This window comes from Melanaphis sacchari, unplaced genomic scaffold (genome assembly GCF_002803265.2).
Source record: "Melanaphis sacchari strain LSU unplaced genomic scaffold, SCAv2.0 Contig4_pilon_pilon, whole genome shotgun sequence".
Classification (NCBI taxonomy): domain Eukaryota; kingdom Metazoa; phylum Arthropoda; class Insecta; order Hemiptera; family Aphididae; genus Melanaphis; species Melanaphis sacchari.
Genome location: NW_020271335.1, coordinates 197,522 through 209,403, shown reverse-complemented (window position 1 = coordinate 209,403; position 11,882 = coordinate 197,522). Strand labels below are relative to the sequence as shown.

At 28.2% G+C, this 11,882-nt stretch overlaps 4 protein-coding genes across 4 annotated transcripts; 1 reads left to right on the top strand and 3 right to left on the bottom strand.

Annotated features, from left to right (window-relative positions):
* Positions 1 to 1,277: 1,277 nt before the first annotated feature.
* On the bottom strand, positions 1,278 to 2,896 carry LOC112598908 (RING finger protein 37). The gene is made up of 2 exons (XM_025345576.1): positions 2,640 to 2,896; positions 1,278 to 2,574 (listed from the first exon to the last, which is right to left on the bottom strand). The coding sequence occupies exons 1-2, from the start codon at positions 2,640 to 2,642 to the stop codon at positions 1,480 to 1,482; spliced, it is 1,098 nt and encodes a 365-aa protein (XP_025201361.1). The 5' UTR covers positions 2,643 to 2,896; the 3' UTR covers positions 1,278 to 1,479.
* Positions 2,897 to 3,069: 173 nt separating this feature from the next.
* On the top strand, positions 3,070 to 4,977 carry LOC112598801 (golgin subfamily A member 7). The gene is made up of 4 exons (XM_025345421.1): positions 3,070 to 3,465; positions 3,532 to 3,684; positions 3,758 to 3,859; positions 4,691 to 4,977. The coding sequence occupies exons 1-4, from the start codon at positions 3,316 to 3,318 to the stop codon at positions 4,733 to 4,735; spliced, it is 450 nt and encodes a 149-aa protein (XP_025201206.1). The 5' UTR covers positions 3,070 to 3,315; the 3' UTR covers positions 4,736 to 4,977.
* A 78-nt stretch (positions 4,978 to 5,055) lies between these two features.
* LOC112598800 (tetratricopeptide repeat protein 1) lies at positions 5,056 to 6,427 on the bottom strand. The gene is made up of 5 exons (XM_025345420.1): positions 6,285 to 6,427; positions 5,948 to 6,220; positions 5,638 to 5,811; positions 5,390 to 5,572; positions 5,056 to 5,331 (listed from the first exon to the last, which is right to left on the bottom strand). The coding sequence occupies exons 2-5, from the start codon at positions 6,188 to 6,190 to the stop codon at positions 5,161 to 5,163; spliced, it is 771 nt and encodes a 256-aa protein (XP_025201205.1). The 5' UTR covers positions 6,191 to 6,220; positions 6,285 to 6,427; the 3' UTR covers positions 5,056 to 5,160.
* A 2,425-nt stretch (positions 6,428 to 8,852) lies between these two features.
* LOC112599179 (protein FAM200A-like) lies at positions 8,853 to 9,359 on the bottom strand. The gene has a single exon (XM_025345990.1). It carries the CDS (start codon positions 9,357 to 9,359, stop codon positions 8,853 to 8,855), a length of 507 nt encoding a protein of 168 aa, XP_025201775.1.
* Between the last annotated feature and the right edge of the window lie 2,523 nt (positions 9,360 to 11,882).

Here is an 11,882-nt window from a genome sequence, read left to right as displayed (position 1 = left end):
AAATCTGTGCTCCAATTATGACTAATGGTGGGTTGTTAAGCATATGGTTTTAATACATTATGATACTATTTCATAAATTATTTAATTTTCATTTATTACTATATGACTATGGAGAAATAAAATGAGTTAATAAATATCGCATATAGTAACATATGTAATATGCAACATATTTATTGAGCAATAATTTAAGAATAGAAATGTAAAATTATGTTAAATTTAATATCAAATATCAATTATTATTAGATGAAATATTTAAAAAAACAAATTACATGATTATATTAAATCATTCATAATATTATCTTATTAAAAATAGTCTTGGTGCTAAAGGTAAGAATCATTGAAATTTGAAATCCTCTTTGTGGATGAATGATAGACGACAGTTGAGATTAGTAGATTAGTTGATGTTTAATTTAGTATTATCAATATTGTCAAGTTTTTAAATGTCAGTGCCGTTTGTATAAATAATGAAATTCATAGTCAGATCTTTTAGTATACTTGAAAAGTATACCTTGAAGCTTTCCATACTACATACTTTGGCAAAATAACTTGTTGCTTAATATGTTTGAGGTGGATGTAAACTGACATAAGTGCTTTGGTATTTTTTCTAATGAATACAATTTTTCAGTAATATTCAGTTACAAAAATATTCTACATGAGTAATTATTTTCCTAAGCTAATGATTTAAGTTTATTTTATGATTACATTTATAATTAACAATTTCAATATAGTAGCTTGGCGTGGCGCGTTGGCTGCTACCAGTTGCGGAATGCGACTGAGAGTAAGTAATGGCCACAGCTACTGGCTCTCGGATGGGTGACCACCCAGGATCATAGTGGTTAAAAACCTTGCCACACATACACATGTTTACTATCAACTGTAACAATCATAAAAATACAACCTACCGTACCAACTTTATCCCTACCACAGTTCATAACCCCTACAACAGCTAATGGCCCTAGTCGCCGAAGCTTAAATTCAATAAAAAAAAAAAAAATTTTTAATATACAATACATTAAATATTTAATTAAATTGTATGTATAAAAATATACTAGGTAAAAAGTAACTACCTTTAATACGAAGTTTTTTTCTAATAAAAAAAATGAAAACAATTTACATCACAGCTTAATTTTTTTTACAGCTATGTTAAAAAAAAGATTTTTAGTTTAAATTAATACTTTTAAAAGTATTTTTGTACATAACTTCTATTTATTTTGAAATATAATACAATTGTATGCAAAATAAATAAAATGAATACATAATATACAAAAAAAAAAAAAATTAAAACATAATGTACAATGTGCTTTAAAGAAATAGAAAACTTTGACTAATGAATTTATAGTTGTTGATTTTTACTTATGGTAATTTTAATCATTAATCTTATTGTTATGAGTGATTAATATTATGGAGTAGTAATTATCTTTGAAGGAATGAACAGAAATACATAATTGTAATCGTTCTGATAACAAAATCTTGTTTATACTAATGGTTTTCATGATATTTTTCAATTTGATTCCGATTAAAGTCACTATGACAAACATTGCATTTAATTTTCTCAGTCTTTAAGCAACTTCTACATTGCAGATGTTTACAAGGTAAATAATACAAATTGCAGTTGCTGTTACATGTACTACATTGTACTTTGGCTTTTTTAGTCTGTCGTTCTGTGTAAAAACTAAAACTATGTTTACCAACTGCACGTGGTATACATTTTATATTATCATCATCTGCATGTTTTATTAAAAATGAATCAATTCGTCCTTTCAATTCAGGTAGAGGTATTGGTCTTAGTTTATCTGTAAATGGTATTCCGGTGAAAGGGTCACAAGGTGTACGTCCATATACGGTATCATGTTCAATGCATTTTTCTATTGTTGATCTGTCAACATATTTTCCACTAGGTAGAACCATAGGACATGTCATTACTTCATAAGTAATTGAATCTAAAAAGTCATCACACATAATGAAAGGATCAGTATTTTTTTCTGTTATCAGTTGTGTGTTAATTTGTTTTTGTATTTGTTTTGGTATTTTACTCTCTTCCCAATTACGAGTTATTGATTGACGAATTTCTTTCGGTACACTACATGAAACTTTTCCCCAAATTTCCAACTTACCTATTGCAGGTATAGAATTTGCTGTTTTGAAAATACCCACGGATAACTTTTCAGCCGATCTGATATTTCTACTAGCCGATATATTAAAACAGCATTTTTCATAATTGTTCCCAAAGGTAGATAAATCCGTACTATTGTCATGAAATACTATCATTTCATTATTAGTTACCACAGAACAGATCTTTTGCATATTGTTACTGCGTCCTGCCCATATCTGAAATCCTGAAGACTTTTGACCGCCTACTCTAGTGCCAATTACCACATACTTAATGTCAAACGCAAATGGGAAACTAAATGTTAAGCTTATAGGTGGCCGAATAAAAGTCTCGCAAAGAAATCCTTTTTTTCGTAATTCCACATCTGATGAAATAAGATTCTCAACAGAATAGTCTTCTCGAGAAATACAACTGCCATCCAACTGTATATTTGCATTGAAAATTGGATCACATGCATTTATTAACTGAAAATCAATAAATCTGTGTTATAATTCATAATAATATTAGCTTAATGTCACTGATTACTCACCATATTGATTTAATTTTGTAAGTCTCTAAACATTCTACTTGATTGAAGTATTGTTACAGAATTACTGCATGATAAATCGATTGCGTGAGTTTAACTTAAGATACAACATTTTATAATTTATTTTATTGAAATGAGTATTTAGATTTTTCATGTTTTAACCGAGTTCATTCATCTTAGATCTTTATTATACTCACCAATGAACATATTTTGTCATAATATGAACATTATGAACCTTTAACTACTATCTACATGGTCTACTTATACAGTTATACAATCACCAACTGTTTGTTTTTTAATTTGTTATCACTTATCATTATTGTTGTGTGTATTTTTTACCAAATATAGATAGTAATAACTTTAATATAGGACATGATATAGTACTATATAGGTATTATAGTTAAAATTGTTAAAAGTTGATCGATCTAAATATTCAATTCCAAACATCTAATTTATTCTTAAGAAAATTAATATATTTTGTGTTTATTTTTAAATCTTAATTGTATTTTTAGTTTGAGAATATCTAAAAAATTACTGTAAGGTATATAATTAAGTGTATAACTTGTCTCAATATCGTTTAGTATTTTTCTCTTTGAAAGTACTTAGTAGTTGGTGAATAGTTATAAGTGTTTTATAGTTTGAAGCATTGATTTTGAAGTTATAAAATATTATATACACTATGTCTCCACCAACTATAAGGTCATCTCAAGGAAATGCAGCTAGTCAAACACAAGGGCCTCAATATGCTAAAGTATTTGTTCAACGAGACTATTCAGATGGCACAACTGTAAAATTTATGACAAGTTTTCCACAAGGACTTGAAAACAAGGTAAGAATTTTATTGAATGCTTGATTTTATTAAACTATTGACTGTTTGAATAACGTTTGATTGTAGATCGAGCGATCGGTTTTTGAATATACAATCAATCAGTTGAATACATATTTTGCCGAAGCTGAAAAAGCGTCATGTAAGACTTACTGTGAAGGCTGTTTTGCATGCTTCACCGTGTATACAATGTTTTTGTGTGCAGATACACACTATGAAAAAGTAAATAAAAATTTAATTTTATATGTAGGTATTTCAAAATTACTATTAAATGATTGTTTAAACAAATTTTTAGTGTTTACGCAAAGTTGGAAAATTTATAGTTGAACAGAATGAAATGGTTTATTTACCAAGAGGTTTGCTGCTTACCAATCCTGCTGAACGAGGGCTAAGAATTGTATCCTTTTTTATTATTTTTTATTATTATTTAAGCTATATATTATTATGCAACTGCTAATTAATAACTAATATTTACTCTACTGACGTAACCATTTTTTTTAAAAATTTTATTTGAGTCGTAAATTATTGAAACCAGGATATTGGTGGTAGTGTAATTTTTCTTTATACAATATAGATTTATAATTAATTCAAATAATGATTCAGTGGTGCCATTTAAATTTTATTTATAAGGTTACTAAAATGGATGTAGTCTAATTTTTTTTCATTATCAGTTCACTTTTTCTTCATCTCAATAAATTTTAAATATACATGATATATGTTATGTATATTCCAATCCACAAAAGAACACACCTGTTTTCCAAATATAAACTGACTGTAACAATCAATATTGATTGATGACAATTTATAAGAAATTGGTGGGGGATATATGAGTTTTTATTTCCATTTAGATGTGTTCCTTGTGGGCTTAAATATATGTATGGCAAATGTTTGGTGTTGCTGAGTTATATTTTTATTATGTTGACGAATTAAAATAATTTGAAAGTCATATGCATAATGGTTTTTATAATATATTATAACTTTTATGTAATAGACTTTTAGTGCATTTGTAAATTTTAAGGCATGCTAAAAGAATAGACAAAAATAGGAGTGCTAAGATACACCCTACTATCCTTAAAGGGAGCCTCTGAAATGACTGAATCTTTTATTACATAAATAGATAGAAGAAAAGTTATTGGATGATTTAAAAGACTAGTTTTCTATACCTTATTTTTTGATTTTTATGTCATATAAAAAAAAAATGTACTTTGCCTTAATTCTTTATTAACAGATTGAAATAACTATGTTAGATCAACCTATAGTAGCCAGAACATGACTCACATTATCCGTTTCGACGGAAGAATTCTTCATGTGAAAATTGGCGAAAAATATTTGTTGAGTGTAATACAACTACTATTACAATATTGATGTCATACAAACAAAATGTCAACCTTTCAATGGTATTTCATTTAAATACTTTGAATTTTGCATTCTCATGGTCTATGAAAGAAAACTATTGTTTTGTTAGTATTAGTTATTTTTGGTTTTGTGTGGATTTGTTTAACTTTACTTACCTAATTTTGCATTTATTTAACTTTTTATTTTTATTATTAAAAAAAACCTTATTTTTAAACAATAAAAAGTTGATCAAATAAATATGTTTTTATCACCAAATAGTTTTTATTTATTTTAAACTTATAATTACATTTATATATACAAGCTAAAGAGAGTTGATAAGTCGTGACAAAATGTTTAATTGAATCATTGTTTAAAATTAATTGAGTATCCACCAGTATTTGGATCTTGGTTAACTTGGAAGTTTTGGGTAGATAAACCAAATGGCTTTAGTACCATATTGCCCAAATCTTTAAGTTTAGCCATCATTTCAGTTTTTAGTTTTTCATTACGCTCGTTTATTTTTTCTTGTAATACCTAAATTTATATGTACAAAAATTAATGAAAATTTTAATAATGAATAATTATTACTTACTCTAGCATTGTATGCTACTTCAGCATTATTTCGATCAATATCAAGGACTTTTTTTAGATCATCTAATGCTTCATCAAGCTTGTCATTGCGTTCAAACAATTTAGAACGTCTAATATATGCTTTTAAATAATCAGGATCTAACTCAATAGCACGAGTACAATCTTGAATAGCACTTTCTATATTCTGTTGATAAAATAAATAAAATAAATTAAAGGTAAGTACTAACAAAAGAATTTGTTATAACATACAATGTTAGATTTGGCTGCTGCTCGATTTGCAAAAAATATAGCTCTGTAATTCGGGAAAATTAATGGACAAGTACGCAATGCATCCGTGTATATTTTAGAAGCTTCTTCGTGTTCTTGATTCTTAAACTTGACGTTACCTTCATTTTTTAAACTAATAGCTTCTTGCAATAATTCCTAAAATCATGCATATCTTTGAGTATTAATTAAACCATGAAATTACTGGTAAACAAGTTTAATAGTATAAAATTATTTCATAAACATTCTTAAGATCTATAATAATATTACATATAATGAAAATCCTAATACTAACCCGTTTTTTTTCTTCTGGTAGTTTATCATCTCTTGCTTGTAATAGTGTGTCATCAATATAATCTTCATCTTTAACTTCATTTTCTTCGTTTACATTAGTATCAAACTCTGAATCTGATTCACTGTGATGAGATGCATCATCGCCAGAAATATCAGTTTTAATGGCTGAACTCTCCAAATCTTTAGTGAGTTCTTCTATAATTTCTTCATTAGAGGGAATTCCACTTTTATTATTAGAAGACATCAGTCCAAATTTTTAAAAATGTCTATACAACTGAAAAAATTTCAAACATAAATGAAATCACATCAATACTTGAATAGTATTTATTAGGCCTTACCAAGTGTTAATGTGTTAATTAAATGCAGTAGGGATAATTTTTCAGTTAAATGTTGTAAGCTCGGTAAACGTATTTGTTTACATTTAATGATATTGGTTTGGATGAAAGCATTAAAATATTATTAATTTTAAAGTGTTTATAACTACTAATGATAAAAATTAAGTTCAGACTGTTCTGAGAACAAAATATTTTTTAGTTCATTTTTTAATCATAATTTAATAATTTGTGATTGTAACTTTATCATAATAGCATTGATAACAAATAAGATCATAACCAAAACCATGGTTAGCTCTTGCTAATATCTTTTTAACCTCGGTCTTAAATAGATCATAGAGTAAATCCACAGAACAATACAGAAACGACACTCGATCAGCTGGGCGGTTTACTGTATCCCTACGGTATGAAGTATTGGATTCTAAAAGTTAAAACCGTATCCGTAATCTGACTAGATGTTGGTAATGTTTACCGTACCCCTATTTGTTACGATATTAAAAAAAATAAATAATGACTACAAGTCCAATTGGCAATTCGTTTATAAGGCGACTAAAACCCTTTAGTGGTAGGTATAGAGTAAGTCCTATGGAGTCGAGTGATATCATTTTCAAATATATAGTACAACATTTTGATTTTTAGTAATTTTATTTCAGACTATTTTTAAACCGATTCGTATCTACCGCTGTAATGTATATTACGTCCGCACGTAACGTATCCTATGAAAAAAAATTATTAAAAATCAAAATTTTGTTCTACAGCTTTAAAAATGGTATCACTCGACTTCAAATGACTTACTCTATACCACCAAATAGGTTTAATTCCCCTGGTAAGCAAATTGCACTTGTAGTTAAACGTAGTATTTTATCTCTGTAATCCTGCATCAAGTATTATTTTCTAGACAACTCGACCACACCACCACTGTATGCTAATTTTCTGCATCCAAAATGCATTTCCTACTTAGCGGAGATCCTAACGAAGCCAGGGATATGATTATCTAAGTCGTAATACAAAATTTTTAATGAATTATAAACCGATTCGTCTCTACCGGCATAATGCATATTATGAGTACCCGGGACATAATGTACGAAATAAAAATTACTAAAAATCCAAATTTGGTTTTACAGCTTTCAAAATGGTATCTCTCGACTCCACCAACCATGTATGCTAATTTTACTCTCCGAAATGCATCCCCAGCATAGCAGAGATCCTAACGACGAATTCGGTGATATGATTGGCTAAGTCGTAGTAGATAATAAATCGATCGTCTGGTAGGTATGTACGGGATTTACCGGCGGATTACGATTCCCCGCGCCCGCTAAACTTCCAAACATAAATACTTCCAAGGCTCTGTTTCACCTTATCAAAAACGAGATAAACACAGTACTAATGGTTATATGAACAATATATTGTTGAAAATTAGTTGAAACTGTTGAAAGAACACTGAATAATAATAAAAAAATGCAACTATTGCAATTCCAGATTTGCTCGTTTCTAGCAATGTTTGTTTACATAAGACCCGCGAAGATTACGCGGGAAATGGACTGTTTCCGTTTTTATAATATCGTAACAAATAGGGATGCACATTACCAACATCTAGTCAGATTACGGATACGGTTTTAACTTTTAGAATCCAATACTTCATACTGTAGGGATACAGTAGACCGCCCAGCTGACCGAGTGTGAGTGTTGTTTCTTAAGTTTCTTTTCTAATTTCTACATATATTGTTCTGTGAGCCTGTGACCATAGTATTATATAGTGTAGTATGCTATGAGATAGATGCAATATAATTAAACTTATTACATTATCATAAAATCTTATTTAAAATAATTTTAAATGATCATTAACCATTACTTTTAAATCCGTCATGGGCAGAGGCGAAATGGCCCACCGGAATACTGGGAAAAATCCTGGTAGCCTGGAAGCTAAATGGCCCGTTGGCCTGAAGTATTGATAGAAAAAAAAAAATGAAAACGAAATCATACTAACAATTTAATTAATAATCACTTTTATATTATTTTTGAAATTTTGAATCTGATAAGCGATAACTATTCGATATTATGAATTTGTCGTTGGCCGTACATAGTATATACGATATACCTACACTCACGTTAGTATAGTACACATCATCTATTTTTATAACTTTCCCAAAGTTCTGCAACACAATAATAACTAATTGCCTCGTGACTATCGAGTCAAATATACATTTTTACATTTTCCCATATTTCGTCATCAGAGTATCTATTTGACAGAATACAGTATGATGGTCTAGTGGATCCTAAACCAGTCTAGATAAAATCCAGTACCTATCCCGCAAACATATACTGTCCCGTAACACAGCGTTTCCCAACCTTTTTGCAATGGCGACCCATACATTTAATCTTTATTAGGTACGCGACCCCCCCCCCCCTTAAAAAAAGTATGCCTTAAATAAATAAGATTTTTACTATATTCCATTTTATCATTGAATTTTATAAAATACAATACAAATACAATATACTGAATAATAATAACTTAATTAATAAATAAATAAAATAAATTATAAAAAAATACAAAAAATTAGTATAATAGAAAAATTAGTGTGAATTTTGATTTTGGACACTGTTGCATAAAATTTCCCACTGGGGTACAATTTCAGATAAACTGATGCGCATGTCATGTGTGACATCTAATCTGTTTCTTTGTTTTGTTTTAATATTGGCCATGGTAGAAAATCCTTTCTCGCACAAATAAGTGGTAGGAAAAAGTAATAGTTTTTTTATTGCATTAATTGAAAGTTCTGGATATTCATTATATACTGCACACCAAAAATCTACAAGAGTTTCATTTTTAAATTTATGTTCATAAGTTTTATCACAAGAAAGATCGATAATCTGAGTTTCAAGAAGCGTATTGAAGTTCAACTCTTCAATAGAAACAGTAAAAGGATTTTCAATCCATTGAAAATCGTCACGAATATCTTTCGGGAAATAACTATTCAATGCAATTGATATTTGATTTAAATGCAATGAAATAATTGTTTTGATATCATTGACATTCACCGAGTCGTCTTCTTCTAGAAACTCGCTAAGTACAAAAAACATATCAATATTTCCTAACCTTACGAATTATAAATTTATCCATTAGGTAAAAATGTGTTAAAATAGTTAAAAATGTGTGTTTAATCGAAAACTTAACTTTTCGTAGTCTCGATGTACCGCTCGTTGCTCAACTGTATATTATGGATTATGGACAAACGACCAAGCCGATCGCATCGACTAGTCACTAGTCATTAGCACATTTACCGATAAGATAAAAAAAATTCCATAATCAAAATAACTTTACGTCATTTATTCTACAATACTAGTTATTTATACTATTTATCAATTTACGACTAAAATAACTGTAATCGTAACCTCGAGTCGCGACCCATCAAAAAAATTTCGCGACCCAATAATGGGTCGCGACCCATGGTTTGGGAAACGCTGCCGTAACATACAGTATCTCGTAAATATATATTATTCTGTAACAGTATCCCATGAATATATATGTGAGATACTATATACATATTCGCAGGATACTACATATTCTCGAGATACTGTATGTTACGGGATAGTATATACTTGCGATATATTTCATACTCGCAGGATACCAACTGTATGTTATGGGGTACTAAATATTTGCATATTTGCGGAAGAAAATAATAAAATGTTTGATGTGTTGTCATTTAGAAGTAAAAAATTTTTATTACGATTTGTAATTACTAGATGACTCATATTGTCTATAGCGATTTGTAATTAATTCAAGTTTACAGGTAACTTTGGCGTAATACTTTCTTATTAATATTAAATCGTCAAAAACCTAACCTTGTCAAAGTGTCTATGTCTTGTTTAAGGTGGATATGAATAATTTTACTTGGCTTCTCCTTAATATCATCAACAGCTTTAGGTTTCAGTTGATAACTTACAGTCTGTCTATTTAAAGTTTCATCATCATCTTTTTCGTTGTTTTCATGATTTAAAACTTTTTTGATAATTACGTTATTATTTAAATGAATATACCTATGTTGTAGTACCTTTATACTATATTTATACTTCATACTTTTAAAAAGTTTTTTTTTAAATATAATATTCATTTAAATATTGAATATTTCCTGGTTTTCCTCGAAATGAGTGATAGTAAGATAAGGAAAAACGGTTTTGAAGAGAGAAAGAAAAAAGTTATTGATGCAAAGTGGAAAACAATGTATGAAATTAGATTCATGTTATTGCAAAAGAAATTTACCTAAATTTTTAACGAATACTGAAAATATCTTTGATCATAATGATTTATCATCTAAAATCGATTATATTTATTATTTATTAACATATAATATTATCTAAAAACATTCTAAGATTAATACATTTTGGTTAGGCACCTATTTTAGTTTTTAGATTTAAAGTTTCTTTTAATAGTTATATCAATAAAATACATAGGTACCTAATAAATAGTTGTTATTTACCTTTAGGTATACATTTAAATACAAAATTCATTACATACATAAATAAAATAAAGTTTCTATTCAAGAGACGAAAAAGTTGAATGGCCCGGAGGAAATTTATTCTCCTGATCTGAATTTGTTCCCACTCTGCCCTTGGCCACAGGACTATTTATTTTAATATAGTAGGCATTAGAGATGGTGTTTCACAAGAATGAATTTTTTGTCAAGTTCTGTTCTTCAGAGTTCAGACTAACCTATTACACGCAACACCTTAGCGGTGGACTATACAGATGACAAGGCAATGATATCAACTAATACAGCTTTTTTTAACTTCTACTTATCATAAAAATCATCATTTATCATTCTTAAATGGAAGATTGATATAGAAAATAGTAGTTAACCAAGACAAATCAATCTATATTTCATACTATTAGGTACCCTTAAACAAGCATAATCTTTTCATTTCCTCAAAACTGAGCAAGTTAATAGGTACAAACTTGAAGTTCATTTTAAAATATAAATTAATTTAAGTAAGTAAGGTAAGTAACACATTTTCAGAAAATGATAACTTATTTAAATTTACTCATAAATATTTTTATCTTATCGAAAATAAAATGACTAGTTTTAGTAAAGTAAATTATTATTATTATTATTAATATATTTAATTAACAGACCGGTGCAATATCGTCCGGATGGATTGGGCGACTACGACGAATGACGATATTTTTATCACTACCCTAACATGATAGCATTTACAATATTACAATATTATTTTATTTAAATTACTTAAAATAAGAACAAAAAATTTACAGTTCATAATACAAATAATTAGTAAATAACTTTGATCTTAACAATATAATAACGTTAAGTTACAATTATTTGTAAAAAGGAATAACTTAGTTAGGTACTAATTAAATTATTTTCTAACATTTTTTTTTTTAATAGATAAGTTAAAAGTTAGCAATACGTAATTTTTAATTTTTTTACAAGTTACTGAGTAGTTTTGAATTTCTTACGGTTAAATATTTCGCTATAAGCCTATAACACTCAATCACTGTCTCACCTGGACTCGCTGTAATAAAAACACAAAATAAAATAAAATATGGTATATGAAGATGCTTCTAATTCTATTATTAATTAGTATGAT

Bases quoted from the DNA above. Each gene is read 5' to 3' on its own strand.
- LOC112598801 (XM_025345421.1), top strand. From the start codon at position 3,316: ATGTCTCCACCAACTATAAGGTCATCTCAAGGAAATGCAGCTAGTCAA. The intron at 3,466-3,531 runs GTAAGAATTTTA...GTTTGATTGTAG, and splicing joins CACAAGGACTTGAAAACAAG to ATCGAGCGATCGGTTTTTGA. The intron at 3,860-4,690 runs GTATCCTTTTTT...CTTTATTAACAG, and splicing joins CTGAACGAGGGCTAAGAATT to ATTGAAATAACTATGTTAGA.
- LOC112598800 (XM_025345420.1), bottom strand. From the start codon at position 6,190: ATGTCTTCTAATAATAAAAGTGGAATTCCCTCTAATGAAGAAATTATA. The intron at 5,812-5,947 runs GTTAGTATTAGG...GCATGATTTTAG, and splicing joins TACCAGAAGAAAAAAAACGG to GAATTATTGCAAGAAGCTAT. The intron at 5,573-5,637 runs GTATGTTATAAC...TTTTATCAACAG, and splicing joins CAGCAGCCAAATCTAACATT to AATATAGAAAGTGCTATTCA.
- LOC112599179 (XM_025345990.1), bottom strand. From the start codon at position 9,359: ATGTTTTTTGTACTTAGCGAGTTTCTAGAAGAAGACGACTCGGTGAAT.